Here is a 19,580-nt window from a genome sequence, read left to right as displayed (position 1 = left end):
GTGACCGCAATGGCCGGAGCTGCGCTGATCCGAAGTCAGGAACCTGGGAGTTCCTCTAGGTCTCCCATGCGGGTGCAGGGTCCCAAGGCCAGAAGGTGCAGAAAGAGAAGCTGGGTTTACAAGTGTATTTACTGAAATAATAAGAAAAAGTTTCCCTAATCTAGAGAAAGAATTGGGAAACAACATCCAGGAGGGGCACAGAACTCCCAACAGGCTTGATCAAAAGCGATCTTCACCACGACACATGATCATCAAGCTCTCTTCAGCTGAACATAAGCAAAAGATCCTTACTTGTGCACATGAAAAAAATCAACTGACACATAAAGGAATGCCAATTAAACTCACAGGAGACCTCTCACAAGAAAAGCTACAGGCCAGAAGAGAATGGAGTGACATATTCCAGATTCTAAAAACAGAAGCTGTCGGCTCAGGATAACATACCCAGCAAAACTTCCCTTTGTCTTTGAAAATGAAATGCAATTCTTCCACAGTGAAGAAAAGTTCAATGAATATGCCTCTTTGAAACCTGCCCTACAAAGGACAGTTAAAGCTGTTCTCTTGACAGAGAAAAGGAATAGCACCCACCCAAAACCAAAGGCAAATGTGAAGAACATCCCAGTAAAATAACAACAGAAGAACAACCCATTGTTACAATTACAGGACCAAATTACCACTCATTCATATTAACCCAGGAAGCGAATGGTTTAAACACAAGGGTCAAACATCATAAATTGGTACGCTGGATTCACTCAGCAGCTTAACGTCCACGTTTCCACATGCAAGATGCTGGCTTGAGTTTCAGCTGCTCTGCATCCAAGGGCGTGTTTTGCTAATGCACCTGAGGAAGCAGCATAGGCTGGTGCAAGTGCTTGGCTTCCTGTCGCTCAAGTGGGCGACCTGGATGGAATTCCAAGGTCCTGACTTTGGCCTGAACTCCCCCAGCCGTTCTGGCAATTTGGGGAACCAACCGGTGGATGAAAGATCTTCCCAATCTCTCTTACACCCTCACTATTTTTTTTTAACATTGTAAGAAGTTTTAATGTTTCATGTACTTGATTTCCACTTTATTTGATAGGGAGAGAAGAGGTCTTCCATCAAGTGACTCACGCATCGTATGCCTGCAGCTTCCAGAACCCAGTGTGGGTCGGCTGCATGGCGGCCGTCACTCCCCGTGCCTCGCAGGGGGTGCACAGGCAGGACGCCAGGATAAGGAGTGGAGCCAGTGCTTCAACCCAGCAGCTCTGACCCAGAGAGCTTTCCATCGTGCCACACACACACATCATACAAGAAACTCCCAAGTGCCCAACGTACTGTCACACAGGGAGGATCTTTCTGTAGGAAAAAAACTGTAGGAAATTATGCAAGCCACCTGAGGAACACCATTCAGTACTAAACACAAGATTAGGTGACGCTGACATTAAGTATGGTCAGGTGTCACTTCCCCATGCAGACATGTTCTGAGAAATACACCCCTGGATGACTTTGTCACAAACTAAAATGGCTATTAGATCACTAGAAGACATACTCTGTACAACTGTTGTTTTACGTGACTGTAAAATATCAACATTACAACTCTTAAAAGCTTGCCACTTTCCTGATTGCAGTGAGCAGATTTTTACAGATTTTTAAACTTTTATTTGAAAGGCAGATTTATAGTGTGAAAGAGAGACAGAAAGATTTTCCATCTGCTGGTTCACTCTCCAAATGGTTGAAATGGCTGGAGCTGAACCAATCCGAAGCCAGGTAGGTGCTTCTAACAGGTCTCTCATGCGGGTGCAGGTTCCAAGGCTTTGAGTCGTCCTCCTCTACTGCTTTCCCAGGTCACAGGCAGGGAGCTCTCCATAATTCATAGTCTGATGGAGGAGACACACAGCGGCAGGTCCTGGCATCACAGTCTGATGGAGGAGACATAAGTGACAGGTCCTTGTATTGCAGTGTAATGGAGGAGACACACAGCGGCAGGTCCTGGCATCACAGTCTTGGGTTCTTGCATCTTTGCTTATTTTATTCTCCCTGCTCAATAAACGTCTTGTGGCTCATCTAAGCAAGACTTGCAGACAGTTCCGTCGCACATCGAGCCCCACATCACAGTGAGACCGTGCACGGCTGGGAGCTAAGGCGCTCCTCCACCCTCACTATTAAATAAATAAATAAACAAGGTGAATATTTTAACCATGGTTCGTTGCCTCTCCCGCCTGCCCTGCTGCTCTCTGCCTGCTCAGACAGGACCGCTCTGCAGTTGTTGACTGGACCTTCCCATCTGTCACTGACACTGTTTCTTTCCATCCTTTTGAGTTCACAGATCTCTCCAGGTCTTCAGTCGGTGAGCGTTTTTCACTTTGGCCCCGTGTCTTGCTGTTTTCTTTCACACTAATTAGAAAGCTGGTGTGTAAGATTCGCCACAGTTTTAAATCAAGGAGAAAATAGCTCAGCACCGCAACTGATACACAAAATACAGTGATCATTATACACACACATATATATCTTTGATTTAAATGATAAAGCATAATATCAACTCTGTTATAATGGGGGGGAGGGGAGGTCTCATTCCCTCTTCACTCTCGGCTTTCTGTCTGTCTTTTCCGTAGTTTTCTAGCCATGAAGTAGGAAACCCAGTGCCCTCTTCCAGGGCCCTGGCACCACGTGCTTCCCCATCTCTTTGTTATCTGACAAACCTCCATCTTCTCCTCCATCTGCAGTCAGCCCCCACCCTCTCCCTCTGTCCGCCATCTTGCTTTTCCTCTCCCTGCCCTCCCCCTCTGTCTGAAGGTCTCCATTTGCTCTCCTCCCTGGGTAGCAAAGATTTCCTCTTTAAAACTTTTTTCTGTTTTATCCCCTAGCCTACCTTGCTCTCCCAGTTTCTTTTGCCTTGACCACATCCAGCCACCCTAAGGGCCTGCATTTCTCTAGCTTTCCCTCCCACCCCTTAGCTGAGAGGGGTGGAGTAAGAGATAAGTGATTTAGGCATTCTTAAAAAAAAAAAAAAAAGAGGAAAAGAAAAAATGCAACTTAATGTAATGTAACAGTTATATATAAAATACTCTGGTATAAAGTTGTCCTAACCCACTGTTAAATTACTCCAAAGCATTAGATAAACCCATGTGCTTGTTTTACAAAACATTTCCAGGTTAAAGTATGTCGAAGTTGGTGTGGGAAATTACAAAGGGTTTGAGAGCTTTACATTATGTATGATTATGTCTCTGTTCTGAAGTGCTTGCCGATTGCTTATATGTTTGTTTGGTCATAGTAGTCCTTGCTTTGAATTGGGTGTGCGTGTGACTGATTTTTAACTCATTTAGACCTCTAAATTCTTCCTTTCTAAACCAAGTCTCCAGACCTTGGGATTTCCAGCCGGATCCCTGGAACTCTCAAAGACTGAGACAAAATTTAGATAATATAAATGCCATTTAAAATAAGTTGGGTACGATTGTCCTAATTGTGAAGTTGTTCCAAGTTGTGGGATTATTTGTGTTCAACAATCAATTGATCCACCAGACATTTTAAGCTTACTTGACACCCTTCACAGTCGTTTAACAGTCATTGAAAAAACTCAAACATTCAAACTTACTGATTTTTGATATTCCCAGCGAAGCCTCATGGGAATGTCAAAAAGAACATTTTGCAGATGACCACTGATTGGGCTGTTTGGATTTTACCAAAAGATGCTGTTAAGATGTGATGTGGTATAAACTTTTATGTTATAGTAATGACATGTTAACAGACTGCTATTGGTACAACTTGTCAAAATATCACTGAAGTCTAATGAATTTATTGCATTATTAAGCACAGTTGTTATCCTAATGAACAAGGCCTAGAGGCCTAAGCAGTACGTGTGTGTAAAGTCCGACAGGTGGTTCCACAGTGTACCGTGTGAAGTAAATAGATGTTTACGTTTGTTGTTTCTAGGTTCCAATAGATACTATTGCATCCATTGCAGAGAGAGCTAAAGTTAAACAGTGAGCTACAGGTTCCAACTGAAAGCATCTTTAATTTGGGATACTAAAAGCAAAATGTAATTCTAAATAGCTGGTAACTTTAGACTGATAACTTTAAAGTGTTTTTGAAACTTTAAACTTGTTTTTCAAAGGCTGTTACAAAAGCTGTTTTGTTTTATAATGTATGTTAATTGATATACATGTACATGTTTATGTGGCAAGCTATGTAGCCTGTTCTACTTGACTTATAGATGAAAATTGATGAGTTAAATCTCTTCATTTTGATGTAAACAAATCCTTGAGATTAGGGCCACAGAGAAATCCTCCAGTCTTTTAAAATGCTTGAGGAAGGAATTTGAGTATATTGCATTAGATTCTATGTAGACAATAGGTGCTGTATAGATGCTAGATTCTTAAGTGCCCTGGACATTAGGACAGAGCTTTAGAAACTTACAAATGGGACCTGAAAGTACCCTGATATCCTCTTAAAGGGGTCACCACGGTCTTATATCTCAGAGACCAGGAGGGGATCCCATGGCAGAGCAGGATGAGAGAGGTGTGTGCTCCTGGTTCCAGGGAGACCCCCGGAGGCCTCCCAAGTGCTCTTCGTTGCAGAAGCAATGGACACTTCGCCAAGAATCATCAGAAAGGACACCCAGGGCCGTGTCCCAACTACCAAGGAGGTCATTGGATATATGACTACCCTGAAGGCCAAGTACTTCAGGTCAGTCATTTCCCATTGGATCTCCCACATGGGACAGGAAGCAGCCTGGGAACCTGCACAGGCTCAAGGCCATCCACGGACTTCGGTGACACCACGGAACAGCACCCAAGAGCCCCGGGTGGTTCTCACAGAAGAAGGGAAAACTGTAAGTTTCCATCTGGACACTGCCTTCTCTGTCCGAGCTAGCTTTGGCTTCTTCCCTCTCTTACAGTGACCATCAGGGTCTCTCAAGGAGCCCCTAATTAGCTTAGGTGACAGTGTAATTTAGAAGCTCAGAAAAGAAGCCATTTCGAGGGAAAAGTTAGTTAACCTGTAACTGTTCAGCCTGCATCAGTGACCAGGCTCCTGATGGACAAGTTTGCCATCTCGCTCTTCAGTTTTACTGCACTTCACTGAGGTAGGCTCTCTGAACTGTCGTAAGCTAGACTTCATGTCCTTCTTATTTGCCAAGTTATTTTGATTTTCTCAGCTCATCTACTTAAGATTCTTGTGTTCTTCAATTGCCAGTACATGCTTGTTAGCCTGTAAGTTAGTAGATTGCTTGCCTCTGCCTTCAAGTGTATCAAGTTCTGTAAAATCTTGTTGGAATACTATAAACTGCTGGTTTATTATAAATGAAAACTAGTTTAAATCTTGTGCCATCTACAGTGTGACTAGTAGGTCCTGTAACAGAATGTTTTGAGTGCTGTGTTTTATGCTCTAGGCTAGATGTCTTCCGGAAACTCTTAGGGCTTGCAACGATTGGTAAAGTATAACTTGTCAAGAAAATCTAGCAGTTTCCTGCTTCTTAGCTGGATTCAAAACTACTGTAGCATTTCCAAACATCAAATGCAATAATTGTTAAGGTTAGTTGAAGTCAGCTTGCATTTACCTGTCCTGTGAGGAGTTATATTCTGAGGCCACATACTAATCCTATCATTGTTTCAGATAACAATTTTATACAACTGAAAAGGTTTCATGTGTTCCATTGCATTCATTGGATATGTTTCAAAATTTGGGATGTGAAATGGTTTAACTGATAAAAATCTAGTCCATCGTTTTAATCTAATCCAATGTTTACTCTGACAAAGGTTGAAACCTGACAATTCTTTTATATCTAAGCTTGAAAGCCCAAGTATTCCAACTGGGTTACTAACTGAACTCACAACCTGTTAGGTTGAGAAAGATTACAATTCTAATATGTTCTATTACCTAGACTTCAACAAAGAGAAGCCTTCAAGTGCCAGGCAGTACTTCAGACATCTGATGACTTCTACCTTCTATCAGGAACTTCTAGAACGCCCAGTTACTCAACAACGCCCCCTTTCAGCTGGAAGAAGCTAGAGCGGTTGTCATCCCTTTATCCCTGTTCACTCCTCTGTCTGGAAATGTGAGGAGTTAGATAGGATGATAGGCAGTCAGGGTCTCTGGTTCCTGGTGAAGCTCCCCTGTCTGCATTGACCGTTCAGGAGTAATGAAGAATCCAGTACAAGATGGCCTGGCTAAGAGAAAATGAACTCAAGCCAGCTTTTCAAAGGGACTCTTAATAACCCTTCCCTCCATTCCCATCCACTGAAATGTAAAGTTGTTTTTTTTTTTTTTCTAATCAAACCATTAACCAGTTTCATTTGCAAGACTAGAAGCGTTCCTCCATCTCCCATTCCTCCCACCAGGCTGCGACCAGTGCCAAGAGAAAACAGCTCCCAGAAGCCATAGAGAACAATGCCCCTCTTCCTTTATATATAACAAAAGGGAGGAATGTAAGGACTTATTCCAATATCCCACCCTGGACCGTGCGCCATTTCTTCTTCCTCACAGCTCACAGAATTCACGCCAGTCCAGCCATCCACCAATCAGATGTAACCTGGCATTCCACCTGAGAATCCCACCCCCAATCTCCCAGCCCCTTCCCCATCCCCGCCCACTCACCAATCATCCCCAGGCATTCACCTGCAGGTGCCAATCCCCTGGGGCCCGCCCTCAACCCCTCCCAATCCCTGCCCCCCACACCTGGCAGACAAAAAGGCCCCCAGGTGCGGCTCTTTCTCTTTCTGCTCTTCCCCTCTCTCTGTCCCGCCTTCCCCTTCCCCTGTTCCTGCCCCACTGGAATAAACCTCCTAAGATACCTTGTTGCGTCGGGTGTTTTCAGCTCTCGGTAAAGTAGCAGGTTGCGGGAATTAGCTGCACGTAAAATGTCGTAATATCCTATGAACTAGAACTCTACTGCACCTTTTTAAATAACTAACTGTCTACCTGCCAGTGGCCGGTATCTCTCTGTCGCTCGTCTGCCTTGTGGCAGGCATTCGTAAAGAGCAGGTGGCAGGTGTACAGTGTCGGGGGACTCTGGGAGCCGAGATCGTGACTTGGAGGGTCACGTCACAAGCCTGTCACTTGGCTCTTCATGTCCCCTCTGGGGTTCCAGCCCTTTGCACCCCACCTCCTCCCAGGACAGAGGAGCCCAAGGGGGTACTGCAAAGACTGGGTGAACGTGGACTAGCTGAGGGTGTCTCTTGAAGGGCTGGCCTTGGTCAGGGAGGGAGTGGCCTCCTTCTGCTTCTGGGGAGCCCAGGTAGATAGCAGAGGGTCCAGGGAGAGGCCCAGGAGACTAGGGTTCTGTCCACTGGCCATCTGTGTGGCCCCTGAACCTGGCCGCTTGTTTTCTCTTTGCCTATTCTTGGCTTCTCTTGCTTGGGAAGTGAAGCTCAGGGCTCCGGGGTGTGTGTGAGTGGGGAACAGGTTCAAGGGGTGGGAGCTGGCTCAGTGCGGGCTCTGCCACTGGTCTGTGTGTGTGTGTGTGTGCGTGTGTGTCTGACAGGACTGGGGGCTGTGTTGCATGGGGCCTCGGTTTGCCCCTCTGTGTAATGGGGCCAATGCCAGAGCCTTCTTGCAGGAAGTTTCCTCCCTCCCTGGTCGTGGACCCCTGAGGTCATGGTTCCCCAGGGCCTGGGTGCAGGCACTGAACAGCTGGCAACCCTCGAGTGTCCTTAATGTCATCTCTTCAGGTCCTCCCCTGAGGCAGGTGTGGGTGCACAGGGCCCAGCAGACAACTCAGCGGCTCAGGTGCACACACATGAGTGATCTGGTAGGCCCTTGGGTGGGGCAGCCTGCCAGGTCACATTGCTGTCCCTCGCACCAGACCCGCGGCTCAGGAGGACTTGTGAATGGGCTGTCGAAGGGCCGTTCTGCTGGCTGCCAGGTGTAGCCCATTCCAGGGCTATGGACAGGAGGACTCAGCTCCTGCCCGCTTAGGCCCACGGGGTGGGCATCGGGACTAAGGCTTCCTGTGTCCTGCTGTCTTGCCCTGATCCACTCCCCTTCAGCTCCTCCACGACCCTCTTCTTTTCCCTGTGATCGGCTCTGGTCCCACGTGACTGCTGCGACAGACCCCTGAGACCCCAGCCCTTCCTGCTGCAGGAGCCTCTCCTGCCAGGTCTTACTCAGCCGGAAGAGCCACCTCTGCCTCCTGGTGCTGTGACCATCACATCATATGGGAGCTGGTTCGAGTCCCGGGTGCTCCACTTGCCGTCCAGCTCCCTGCTAATGCATCTGGGAAAGCAGAGGACGGCCCAAGTCCATGGGTCCCTACACCCACGTGGGAGACCCGGGAAAGGCCCCAGGCGCCTAGTTTTGGCCTCACGTAGCCACAGCAGCTCTTTGAGGGTGAACCAGCAGATGGAGGATCCATCTCTCTCTCTCTCTGAAACTCTGCCTTTCAAATAGAAAAAATATATTCTTACACAACAGGCAGCTGGGGCCTGAACTGGCACCTATGTGGGATTCCAAGCACTGCACGTGGTGGCTTTACTCTCTATGCAATAGTACCACTCCCTAAAATAAATATATTAAAACATTTATTTATTGAGCCTGACACAATAGCTTAGTGGATACAGTCCTCATCTTGCATGCACCAGGATCCCATATGGGTGCTGGTTCACATTCCAGCTGCTCCACTTCCCACCCAGCTCCCTGCTTGTGGCCTGGGAAAGCAGTGGAGGACGGCCCAAAGCCTTGGGATCCTGCACCTGTGTGAGAGACCTGGAAGAAGCTCTTGGCTCTGGATCCGCTCAGCTCCAGCTGTTGTGGCCGCATGGGGACTGAACCATTGGACGGAAGATCTTCCTCTCTGTCTCTCCTTCTCTCTGGAAATTTGACTTTCCAATAAAAATAGGTACATTGAAAAAAGTTTATTCATTTTCCTCTTGTGTGTGAGAGAGAGAAAGCTCTTTTTATCCTCTGCTTCACTCCCCACTAGCAGCAGCAGCCAGAGCTGTGCCAGTTGGAAGCCAGGAGCCTGGAGCTCCCTCCAGCTACCCCGCGTGGGTGACAGGGCCCAATTGTTTGATCCCATTGCCTGATGCCTCTCCGAGTGGGCATTGGCTGGAAGCTGGATCGGGAGCGGAGGAGCTGGGGCTGAAACTCTGATATGGTGATGTGGGCGTCCCCAGTAGCGTCTTTGTCCTGTGCCACTTGCCTCCCCCACCATCTGGCACGGGGTGGTGCTGCCGTCTAGAAAGGCCCAGGAGTGCGCCTCGGCTGCCCAGGCCTCTTGGGGTCCCCAGCACCCCAGTTCTACCCTGGGCCCCGCTTCTCTGTGTAGCTGCCCACTGCCCTGGGCTGGGCCATTGGCGGGTGGCCTTGCACTTGTCCCGTGTTCGGCCTCCTAGATGCGCTGCACCTGCGTCTGGGCTGCTGGGACCACGCTCCAGTGGCAGCACTTTGTCACTTGGGGAAGCCTCAGTTTCCAGGGCCGCCAACTGCCCCCATACTAAGAAACACACCTGGTTCGCCCAGGGATCCTGCTTCTAGCCCTCAGACCAGTTCCGCACCTCTCACCCATGCTTTAGTTTTGACCAAGCCCACACTTACACAATAAATTGTCCTTGAGTGTGAAATGTGAGCTTGTCTCTTGCTGATTGTGGCTTTTATTGGGGGGGAGGGATTTTAATGTCTGTTTTTTCACTTCTATACCTGTTCCATTTCTTTTGTCTATTTGGCCCACATCCCGGCTCTGGCCACAATGGCCAGGGCTGGGCTAGGCCAGAGCCGGGAGTCAGGCACTTCCTCCAGGGTCTCCCACATGGATATAGGGGCCCAAGGTTTTGGGCAATCCTCTGCTACCTTCCCAGGCCACAAGCAGAACTGGATGGGATGTGGAGCAGCTGGGACACAAGCTGGGGTCCAGGCGGGATGCAGGGGGCGGAGTGTGTGTGTCCTACGTGGGCTTCGGTTGCTGGGTCATTAGAGTTCAGAAGCTAGTTCAGGGGCCCGGCGCGGTGGCACAAGTGGTTAAACGTCCTCGCCTTGCACGCCCGGGATCCCATATGGGCGCCGGTTCTAATCCCGGCAGCCCGGCTTCCCTTCCAGCTCCCTGCCTGTGGCCTGGGAAAGCAGTCGAGGACAGCCCAAGGCTTTGGGAACCTGCACCCGCGTGGGAGACCTGGAAGAGGCTCCTGGCTTCGGATCGGCATAGTATCGGCCCGTTGCGCTCACTTGGGGAGTGAATCATCGGATGGAAGATCTTCCTCTCTGTCTCTCCTCTCTGTATATCCGCCTTTCCAATTAAAAAAAATAATAAAAATAAATCTTTAAAAAAAAAATTAAAAAAAAAAAAAAAAAAAGAAGCTAGTTCAGTCCTCGCTCCCTGGTGATGGGGGCGCTGGCCTTGCCATGACAGGTGTGTGGAGTTCAGCCCTCCTGTGGCTGCCTCTCCCGGGTAACCTGGCCCTTCACCCCTTCCTGTCCCCCTCCTGTGGTCCTGGAGTGTCCGCACAGCCTCTTCTCTGACCCTGTCCTGGTTCCATTTAGCAAATGGCTTAATCCTCTTAGGCTGGGCAGCCTCAGCATGTGGGGTAGGGGACTGGATCAGATTGTGCCTTGTGTGTTGGGGGAAGGACACGTGACAAGTTGTTTGTGTTGTGGCTGAGGGCAGAGTGCCAGGGTCTCCTTACCCAAGACATTCTGGTCACTGGCGCATCCTGTGTGTGGGTGGGGCACGCCCTGGGGCTCTCTGTGAATGGGGAGGGGGCTAATCCTCTCCCCGCGTGTGATGAATGGGACCCGGAGTGAGCCCGTTAGATGAGACCCCACCTACACTCGGCTCTGTTGCACCTGTGCCTCCCAGCCAGTCCTGGTCCCCCCAGGCTGGGTTCTGAGCATCCCCTGTAGAAGCTTCTGGATTCCTGTGCAGGGAAGGTTGGTGAGGCAGGGGGTGCCTGCATAGGTGCCGGCCCCAGAGCACAGATTTCTCTCTCTGCGCAGAGAGTAAGAGAAGGCATCCGGTTGCCTCAGCTTGGACCAGGTCCCCAAGGAGCCACCCTGACCACGCTGGGTGGTTTCCATGGGGATTGTTGTGCCCGCCTCCTGCGGGGACTCTGCCATTCAAGGAGAGACCGCATCATGTGCGTCTCCAGCAGGCGGGGTTTAATTCTGCCCTGGGACGCTTGGGGTGGGATGGAAGTGAGGTGGGCAGGATTGGGGGCAAGGAGGGAGCTGGGTCGGTAGAAGGTGTGACAAAGTGGAAGAGGTCCCCATGGAGGCATTTTAGGGGAACAGCCCAAGATCCAGCCAGGTCACACACCGGGTGGGCGTTCCCCTGGTCTGAGCAGAACGGCCCTAGGCAAAAAGAGCCAGATGCCCAGACATGGAGCCCCCCGCCCCAACCTGCTCCTGCCGGCTGCACGCGTGGCCGCCCAGGGCTTTGGAGCTGGTTCGTGCCCTGGTGCATCGGCAGGGGCCTGCAGTTGGGTGTTCCTGATGGTTCCCAAGCTGGTGGGAGACCTATAGATGACATCACTGCAGTGACATCACACTGGGACCCCCTGGGGTCTCCTTCCAGGCCAGCTGAGCAAGGCATGAGGCGGGGCAGGGGTGAGAGAAAATTTTTTGGGGGGCTGCATTCCATGTGTTTCAGTGTTGTTTATTTCAGTTTTATTTATTCCAAATACTTTCTTTTCTCTTGTTAAACTCATTGCTGGCTCATGGATTACACGGTGGCATCATTTTTCCCAGGAGGCCTTTGTGTTTCTTTTTTGTCACCCACGTGTTGGTAACTCAGTGGCGCGTTTTTTCATGGTGCTGTAATTCGTTGAGGTTGAGGCTGTTGTTCTAACTCATACCAGCTGTTGACCTCGTTTCACGGCTGCTCATTTACGGAAATGTACAGCGATGGAGTACTGGGGTCCACCATATCCAGATGTGGGGGTTTAATGCAACATGCATCTCTGCTTCCAGACAAAAGATGGACTCCCGATGAAACTGCTGGACGTGTGAGGACAATGGGATGCTGGACTGTCTGACGTTGTCTGTACCAGCAATGTTGGGATGCACGTTAAGAGACTGATGGAATTACGATTCCTTAGGAAGGGTTATACCATTGTAGTAAAATGGGGAAAATCTGTCAGGGGGTGGGAGTTTCAGGGGAAATCCCAGTCTATACGAAATTGTTGTACCACATAATTCAAAATATAAAAATAAAAAAATAAAGATTTTTAAAAGATCGATAATTTTAAGATTGATTTTATTGGAAAGGCAGATGATTTTTTCACAAGGAGCAGCAATGAGAGAGAAGTCTTCTAGCCACTACTAGTTCATCCCCCAGAATGCTGCAACTGCCAGAGCTGAACTGATCTAAAGCCAGCAGCCAGGTCCCCTACGAGGGTGCCGGGGTTCAAGGCTTTGGGCCATCCTCTGCTGCTTTCCCAGGTCGCATAAGCAAGGCGTTGGATGGGAAGTAGAGCCGCTGGGACTTGAACTGGGGCTCCTATGGGATGCCGGCCCCACAGGCAGAGGGTCAGCGTGCTGTGCCACTGTGCTGTCCACAGGTCATCATTGTTTATTTCAGGGAGTGAACCCCATGGTCACTTGTTGTGGGGTAGGCAGCTAGTTCAGGGTCACAAACTAGAAGGCCCTCCTACCACCTAGGTGTTCCCTCCAGTTCCCCCAACCTCCCGTGAGGCTCCCCTTTCCTCACCTGGGACCTGAGAGGGGAGCGGTATTGCACTCTTGGGTAACCACTCCCCTTGCAAGCCCCCAGAAAGGCCCATGATAGGAGGGGCTCGCTCTCTCTCTCGCTCACGTGCTTCCATCGCTCTGACACTCCGACTCGCGGTCTCCCCGGCACCTGCTTGTTCCCTGGCTTCCCGCAGACAGACTCCGAGGACAGGCAGCCCCGGAGCGTGGCCCCTGAGCGTCTGCATCCCTCACCCTCTGCTCACTGCTTGGGTGGGACAGTGAAGATGTGAATGCTAAGATGCTCTGTATTTCTAACTTGTGCACGCTCAGGAGTTCCGGGAGAGGTGAGGCCTGGCAGTGATGGAGTGTGGGCAGAGAAGCCAGGGCAAGGTGAGTGTCTGCAGCTTTGTGAGCGTGCCCAGGCTGTTGGCTGCACGTCCCTTAGGATGACTCACTGCTTGGGAGACTGGGATAAGAAAAGGGCCAGCACCGCAGAATTGGCGAGACTTCGCACAGGCTGGACCGCGTCGGGCCGCGCAGTGTCAGGCCTGGGAGAACTCACGCTTTGGCCAACGGAGGGAGACGCGGGAGACTGCCAGCTATGAAAAATGGAGGCCAACATCAAAATAAACAAACATGGAAGAGCCAAGGAGACAGAAGACGGGAATCCAGCCCACTGCGTTCACCGTGTTCCCGGCACCAAGCGCCATAGAACAAAGCACATGACCAGACAGAGCCTAGCTCGGGAACGGTGCTGGGTGTTAGTCACAGCGGTATCTACACGGTTCACCTCTTTAAGAGTAAAGGGGGTGGGGTGGGAACTGACCATCTCAACAGATATAAAACAAACTGGACAAAATTCTCCACCTAGTCACAGTTTCCTAAAAGGCTCCCCGGGAATGGGTTTTGGCATGGCAATTCAGATGCTGCACAAGGGGCCCACATCCCAAATCAGGGGACCTGGGTTCTAGACCTGGCTCTGGGGCCCAGTGCGGTAGCCTAACAGCTAAAGTCCTTTCCTTGCATGTGCCAGGATCCCATATGGGTGCCGGTTCTAATCCCGGCAGCCCCACTTCCCATCCAGCTCCTTGCTTGTAGCCTAGGAAAGCAGTGGAGGACAGCCCAAAGCTTTGGGACCCTGCACCCCTGTGGACGAATCAAAAGAAGCTTCCTGCTCCTGATTTTAGATCAGCTCAGCTCCAGCCATTGCGGCCATTTGGAGAGTGAACCAGCAGATGGAAGATCTTTCTCTCTGTCTCTCCTTCTCTCTGTATATCTGACTTTGCAAAAAATAAATGCACAAATAAAAACCTTTTTTAAAAATAATCTTTTTTAAAGCTTAGCCCATTTAATAGGCAGACATGGAAATATTTCTTTTTTATTGTGTTAATTTTTAAAGAAGTCCTATTCATTTGCCAGAGGAATCGTGAAGGAGAAGAGAGATGACCCACGTGCTGTTTCAGTCCCTCTGACCAGCAGCCCGAGCTGGGGAGGCTAAAGCTGGGAGCTCAGAACTCATCCCACACGGTCGGCAGAGCCCCAGCTTCCTGGGCGTCACTTGCCACCTTCCTGAGCACGTTAGCAGGCAGCTGGACTAGAGACAGAGGCACAGGCCAGGCGGGAACCAGGCACTGCCTCGCAGGAGGCGGACGTCCCAAGCAGCAGCTTCTGCTCGGACAAGATCCACAGCAAACAAACACGCGTTCAGCAGAAACACTCACACCCCGTGGGCACCACTGGGCAAGCTGCCACTGCTCACTTCCCACAGCCCATCAGTCCACAGGGGGGTTCCAGCCTGGGCTCCGGGAGGTGCCAGCACAGGCTTTGCCAAGAAACAGACAGTGAAGGGCACGCTGGTATGGCCAGCTTTAGAGTCACCCACAGAGCTGCCCTAAGCTCGGGACCCCTCCCCCAGCCTGGGTTCCTTCCTCTTTAACCCACAAAGCATCGACAGGCTGGGGCTGGACCACAGGTGCCTAAACCTCTCCTGGCCCGTTGAGGGAAGACTGTGTGAGCAGAAGAAACACACCTGCTGGTGCCCAGTGGCCCTCAGGAACCTCGAGCCTGGGCAAGGAGCTGGTGATGGGCGTGTCCCAGACACACAATTCCCCAAGTGGGGAGGGGACATCATGGAGTCAGAACTGGGGTGTCTCCGCCCAGTCCCCCTCCCCCTCTGGGGTCTGGATTTAATCCTCGCTGATCCCAGCCCTGCTGCTGAGGTTGGACCTGAAGGTCCTTAAGAGGATTGGGGCATTTGCTAAATTCATCCTGACTGGGGGGTGGAGGGAGGGAGGGTATGTGTGGGCAGGGAGAGACGGAGCAGAGGGACCACCAGGGCAGCGTAGGACCCAGAATGAAGGGGAGGGGAGTAAGGCAGGGGGTCTGGGACCCAGTGGGACACTGGGCAGCCCCTGATGCCTCCATTTCCTCAACTAGGACAGGTCAGCGTGAGAATGGACACACGCATGACCACAGCGGGGGCTTCCTGGCACGTCTGATTTGTGGAGTGGTGGTGCACAGCCTCTGGCTGGCTCAACTGTGTGCCAGAGTTTTTCCTGGGAGAAGAAAAACATGGAAAAAAAACACGCAGACCTGACACATGGACTCCACACTTCGTGCACGCCTCCGTGTGTGTGGCTGGGGTCGGGGAGCATGGGGACTCCCTGTCCCGGCTCTCTGCTGCCTGCCTTGTCACCCTTCTCAGGGTGTGGGGGGGTTGCATCCCCAGGGATGGCCGATGCACTGCAGTCACAGGAGGCCACCCCAGTACAGGACCAGATGCCCCTGCAGGTCAGCTCCCCTCTGGAGTCTCCTGACGTCTGATCACAGCAGGGACACTGTCCTTCCCCACTGGGCTCCCTCAGCTGCCTTCACACCTCTTGCCCTCCCCCATGAGTGCAGGTTCCCACCCACGCCTCAGTCCTCACCACCCCACCCCACCTCGCCCACACCCAAGCCCCCTGGCCTCCAGTGCCGAGCAGAGGGAGCAGCTGAGCCTGAGTCCTGGACCCCTAAGACACAAAGTCACCTTGCCCCATCGCTCCCCAGGCACTGTTTTCCAGGCACCCCTCCTCCAGCCTCTCTCATCTACCATCAGGAGTGGTCCACGGAGCCAGCCCCTGTGTCCACCCTGAACAAGTGAGCCACTCAGTCCCCCGGGTCAGGAACAGGCCTCGTGCTGACCACAAGGGGCTACGTGATGTGAGTCACCCCCCAACACACACACAGGCAGCCTTGCCTCACACACACACCTCCCCACAGAAGAGCTGATTTTACCTTTTAAAGATACAAAGGAGGGCGGCAGGTGCGTGGCATAGCCAGTGAAGCCACCTGCAGTACAGGCATCCCCCATGGGTGCCAGGGGGAGTTTTGGCTGCTCCGTTTCCAAGCCAGCTCCCTGCTCATGTGCCTCGGGAAGCAGCAGAGGATGGCCCAAGAGCTTGAGTCCCTGCACACTCCTTGAGACCCAGAAAGCGCCCGACTCCTGGCTCCAGCCCGGCACAAGCCATCGTGGCCATTTGGGGAATGAACTAGTGGATGGAACATCTCTCCTGTCTCTGACTTTCAGATAAATGTTTAAGTGAAAATATGTGGTTTTGTATGTCCGTAGGCAGGATCTTCAAGAAAATATGGAACATGCATGTTATTCAAATTTTTTTTTGTCTTTTGCACCAAAATAAAAGCTTCTTTGAATTCTTGAATTCCAGCCTTCTGAAACCTCCTAGGGTATTTCAAACAGTTCCTAAACCTACCGAGTCCGCGGGACATCGGCTAAGTCTGTAGAACTCCCAAGATAATGTGGGAGGACCGGCCGGGGCGGGCCCCAGGAGCCCAGCTCTGGGCTATCTACTTGGACCCCTAAGGCGTGCTAGACATGTGGAACGGAGAGGAACGGAGACCTCTGGCTCATGCCTTCTGCCGGGCAGCACCCCCTCATGTGTACGTGCCCCCAGCTGCTGAGGCTTGCTGCTAAGGGGCTGAGCCCTGCAGGGCCGCCCTGACGGAGGGGAGCTGGGAACAGCTAAGCTGCATCTGCCACACACAGTTCCCTGAGCATGGCCAGTCCCAGATTCTGCCCCCAGAGCCGCAGGTGGGGCTGACAGCGCCCAGAGGCCCGAGCAAGACACAGGCAGGTCTCCTACAAGATCTGGAACTTCCAGGCACTCTGGTCCTTGTAGTCCAGGGGATCCATGGGGTTGTAGGTGAACTTCCAGGTGCCCGTGGGGTCCTTGAATTCCAAGCTGTCCACCGGGCTGTAGGCGCCGTAGCTCTGGCCCGAGAGGGAGGTGGGGGACTGGGCCAGGGAGGGTCCCACCGACGGGCCGGACAGGGGGCTGAGGGCCGGACCCCCCAGCTGGGGCACCATGGGGGAAAGGTAGGGGTCGAGGCCGCTGAAGTAGGAACTCGGAGATCCATAGGCCGAGGGCGAGGAGCAGAAGGCCGGCGCGTAGCTCACGGCGTAGGGGGCCGAGGTCAGCGCCGGCCCCGAGGCCACCAGCCCAGCCCGCTGCGCCTCGGGCAGAGGGGACTCAGAGGCGGGGCTCCAGATGGACACAGTGGCCACCGCGGCGCTGGGCGAGGCCGAGGGGCCGGGCAGCGGTGGGCTGTAGGACTCGGAGAGACCCAGCGGGTCCGGGCAGACATCCGCGGAGGGTCGTGGGGACGCGCCCGCCTTCCTCTTGGCCGGGCGAGCCTTGGTCGGTGCGCCCGGTGGCGCCGGCTGCTGCTGCCGCTGCTGCCTCTGCTGTCTGCACTTGGCCCTGCGGTTCTTGAACCACACCTGGGGAGAGGGGAGGAGCAGAGACGGGGTGGGGAAAGGGGAAGAGGTCCTGATCTTACACATGTATGTATGATCGTGCTGGGAGCATTGACACGTGGCATGCGTGCGTGCAATCTCATGTGTGTGTACAGTCACGCATGCGTTGTATTGTGTGTGTGCCGTCTACGCATTTTATGCCCACACAGCCAAGCATGCGTGGTACAGGATGCGTGGCACACCCATCCACAGACACATGCAGTCTTCATGGCCCGTCCCATACACGCACAGACATCTGTCCACCCCTCCAATCGAGACAACTGGCCAGGCTTATGGTCATACACACACACACGTGCACATGTTCACACGTGCAACATACAGGAGGTGACAGCCCGGTCCCTGCAAAAAGCTGTGGCCACTTGGGCCTCCTCATGGATAAGGCGGCTCGAGTGATGCACAAAGACCTTGAACGAAGGGCTGGGACCAGCACGTCATCACCCAGGCCAGGAGTGTGCCAAACACACGCTCAGGACCCTGGGCGGCCAGGTTACAGCAGGAGCCGGTGGAGCTGCTGCAGCGTGGGGAGACGGGACCCAGCCACGACACGGAGGTGGGCAGCTTGTGAGGACCACGTCACAGCCGTGGCTGCAGCCAGGGTCAGGGCACGGGGACCCAAGCCGCTCACCTGAACCCTGGATTCGGGTAGGTTGATCTTCAGTGCCACCTCCTCGCGGGCATACACGTCCGGGTACTGGGTTTTGGCAAACAGGGCCTCCAGCTCCTCCAGCTGGCTCCGCGTGAAGGTGGTTCGCTCCCGCCGCTGTTTGCGAGGGGCACCTGGGGGGCGCGGGGGCGGTGGTGTCCCAAGTCGGCCGGGGAGGGACTAGGACACTCCTCTCTGGGTGCCCAGCCCCTGCCCTTCCACACCTCCCAGTGTCGCTCTGGAACGTGGGCTCTTCCAGGAACTTGTTTCAGCACCAGAGGCGGTGCCTGAATCCTTCCCACATCTCAGACACTTGCAGGTGACACATGACCTCCCCCATGTCAGCCTTGTCTGGTGCCAAGCCAGCTAGCTAGGTCAAGCGCAGGCTGGAAAACCACTGAGAGACAATGCCACGGTCCACTGACTGTCCCCTTTTCTCTTCAAAATGAGATTCTGGGGCTGGCACTGCGACGTGTCAGGTCAAGCCTCTGCCTGTAGCGCTGGCAGCCTCTATGGGCACCAATTCAAGTCCTCCTTTCTCCACTTCCCATCCAGCTCCCCGCTCGTGGCCTGGGAAAGCAGTCGAGGACGGACCAAGTACTTAGGCCCCAGCACCCACATGGGAGACCTGGAGGAAGCTCCTGGCTCTTGGCTCCCACCTGGCATAGCCCCAGACTCCTGACCCCTCTTTACAGCCCCAGAGAAAAACCCTATCCCAGGAGGCTGGCTCCGTCACTCTCCCCACAACTCCAAGGGAACACGGAGGAGATTGTACCTGCAGGTCAAATGCAGAGGTGCGTGGCAGCCCCGGTGTATACCCCCCGACACACATTAAATGTCCACTCCCTGAGGACAAGGGACCCCAGAGGGCCCCAGGAGATGGGGCAGTGGGGCGGGTGGCACTCACTCGGGTAGGGTACAGCCTGGTGCATCAGATCCACACTGGGGCCGCTCAGGGCCAAAGCGTTCACGGGGTAGTGGGGCCCCGGGTTCATGTACGCCATCATGATCATCGGGGGCAGGGGCCCAGGTCAGGCGGCCTGCAAGAGAAGCAATCATGACCACCATCAGTGCCACGGCACCCGGCGGCAGGGGTCACTGCCCTCGGTGGCCTCACCATCACGAGCGGCTGGCGCCATGGAGGCCGTGGCAGCATTCTCAAAACACAACTTTGTACGGACCACAAGGCAGAAGTGGCCGCTACCTCCACCTATGCAGATCTGGTAAATGGGGGCTGGGGAGGGTGGCGGGGGAGAGCGCCGTGGTGCAGCCAGCCCAGTGCTGCTGGGGTCGCCCACAGCCTGAATCCCCACTCAGTTCCCAGCTTGGGCTCCTGACTCTAGCTTTCTGTAACGAAGCGGGTGGGGGGTGACACTGATTGCCCACAGGGGTTGCTGCCACCCACGTGGGAAACCTGGGTGGAGTTCCTGGCTGCCTCCTATGGCCTGCCCAGCCCCAGCCGTCATGAGCAGCACATGCAGAGAGAACCATACACCCATATACAGATCATGGCCAGAGCTGAGCAGGCGGAGC

The 19,580-nt window shown here is 53.0% G+C and overlaps 1 protein-coding gene across 1 annotated transcript; it reads right to left on the bottom strand.

Annotated features, from left to right (window-relative positions):
• Positions 1-16,726: 16,726 nt before the first annotated feature.
• On the bottom strand, positions 16,727-19,054 carry CRX (cone-rod homeobox). The gene is made up of 3 exons (XM_040978277.1): positions 18,955-19,054; positions 18,030-18,181; positions 16,727-17,368 (listed from the first exon to the last, which is right to left on the bottom strand). The coding sequence occupies exons 1-3, from the start codon at positions 19,052-19,054 to the stop codon at positions 16,727-16,729; spliced, it is 894 nt and encodes a 297-aa protein (XP_040834211.1).
• Between the last annotated feature and the right edge of the window lie 526 nt (positions 19,055-19,580).

The sequence above is a fragment of the Ochotona curzoniae genome, unplaced genomic scaffold, assembly GCF_017591425.1.
Source record: "Ochotona curzoniae isolate NIBS_2020 unplaced genomic scaffold, NIBS_Ocur_1.0 contig_2861, whole genome shotgun sequence".
In the NCBI taxonomy this organism is placed as follows: domain Eukaryota; kingdom Metazoa; phylum Chordata; class Mammalia; order Lagomorpha; family Ochotonidae; genus Ochotona; species Ochotona curzoniae.
Note: the sequence above shows the minus strand (reverse complement) of the source record. Positions and strands in the feature narration are given on the sequence as shown.

Excerpts from the sequence above, each read along its gene's own strand:
- CRX (XM_040978277.1), bottom strand. The coding sequence starts at position 19,054 with ATGATGGCGTACATGAACCCGGGGCCCCACTACCCCGTGAACGCTTTG. Across the intron at positions 18,182-18,954 it reads CCAGGCTGTACCCTACCCGA|GTGCCCCTCGCAAACAGCGG; the intron begins GTGAGTGCCACC and ends CGCGCCCCCCAG. Across the intron at positions 17,369-18,029 it reads TACCCGAATCCAGGGTTCAG|GTGTGGTTCAAGAACCGCAG; the intron begins GTGAGCGGCTTG and ends CCCTCTCCCCAG.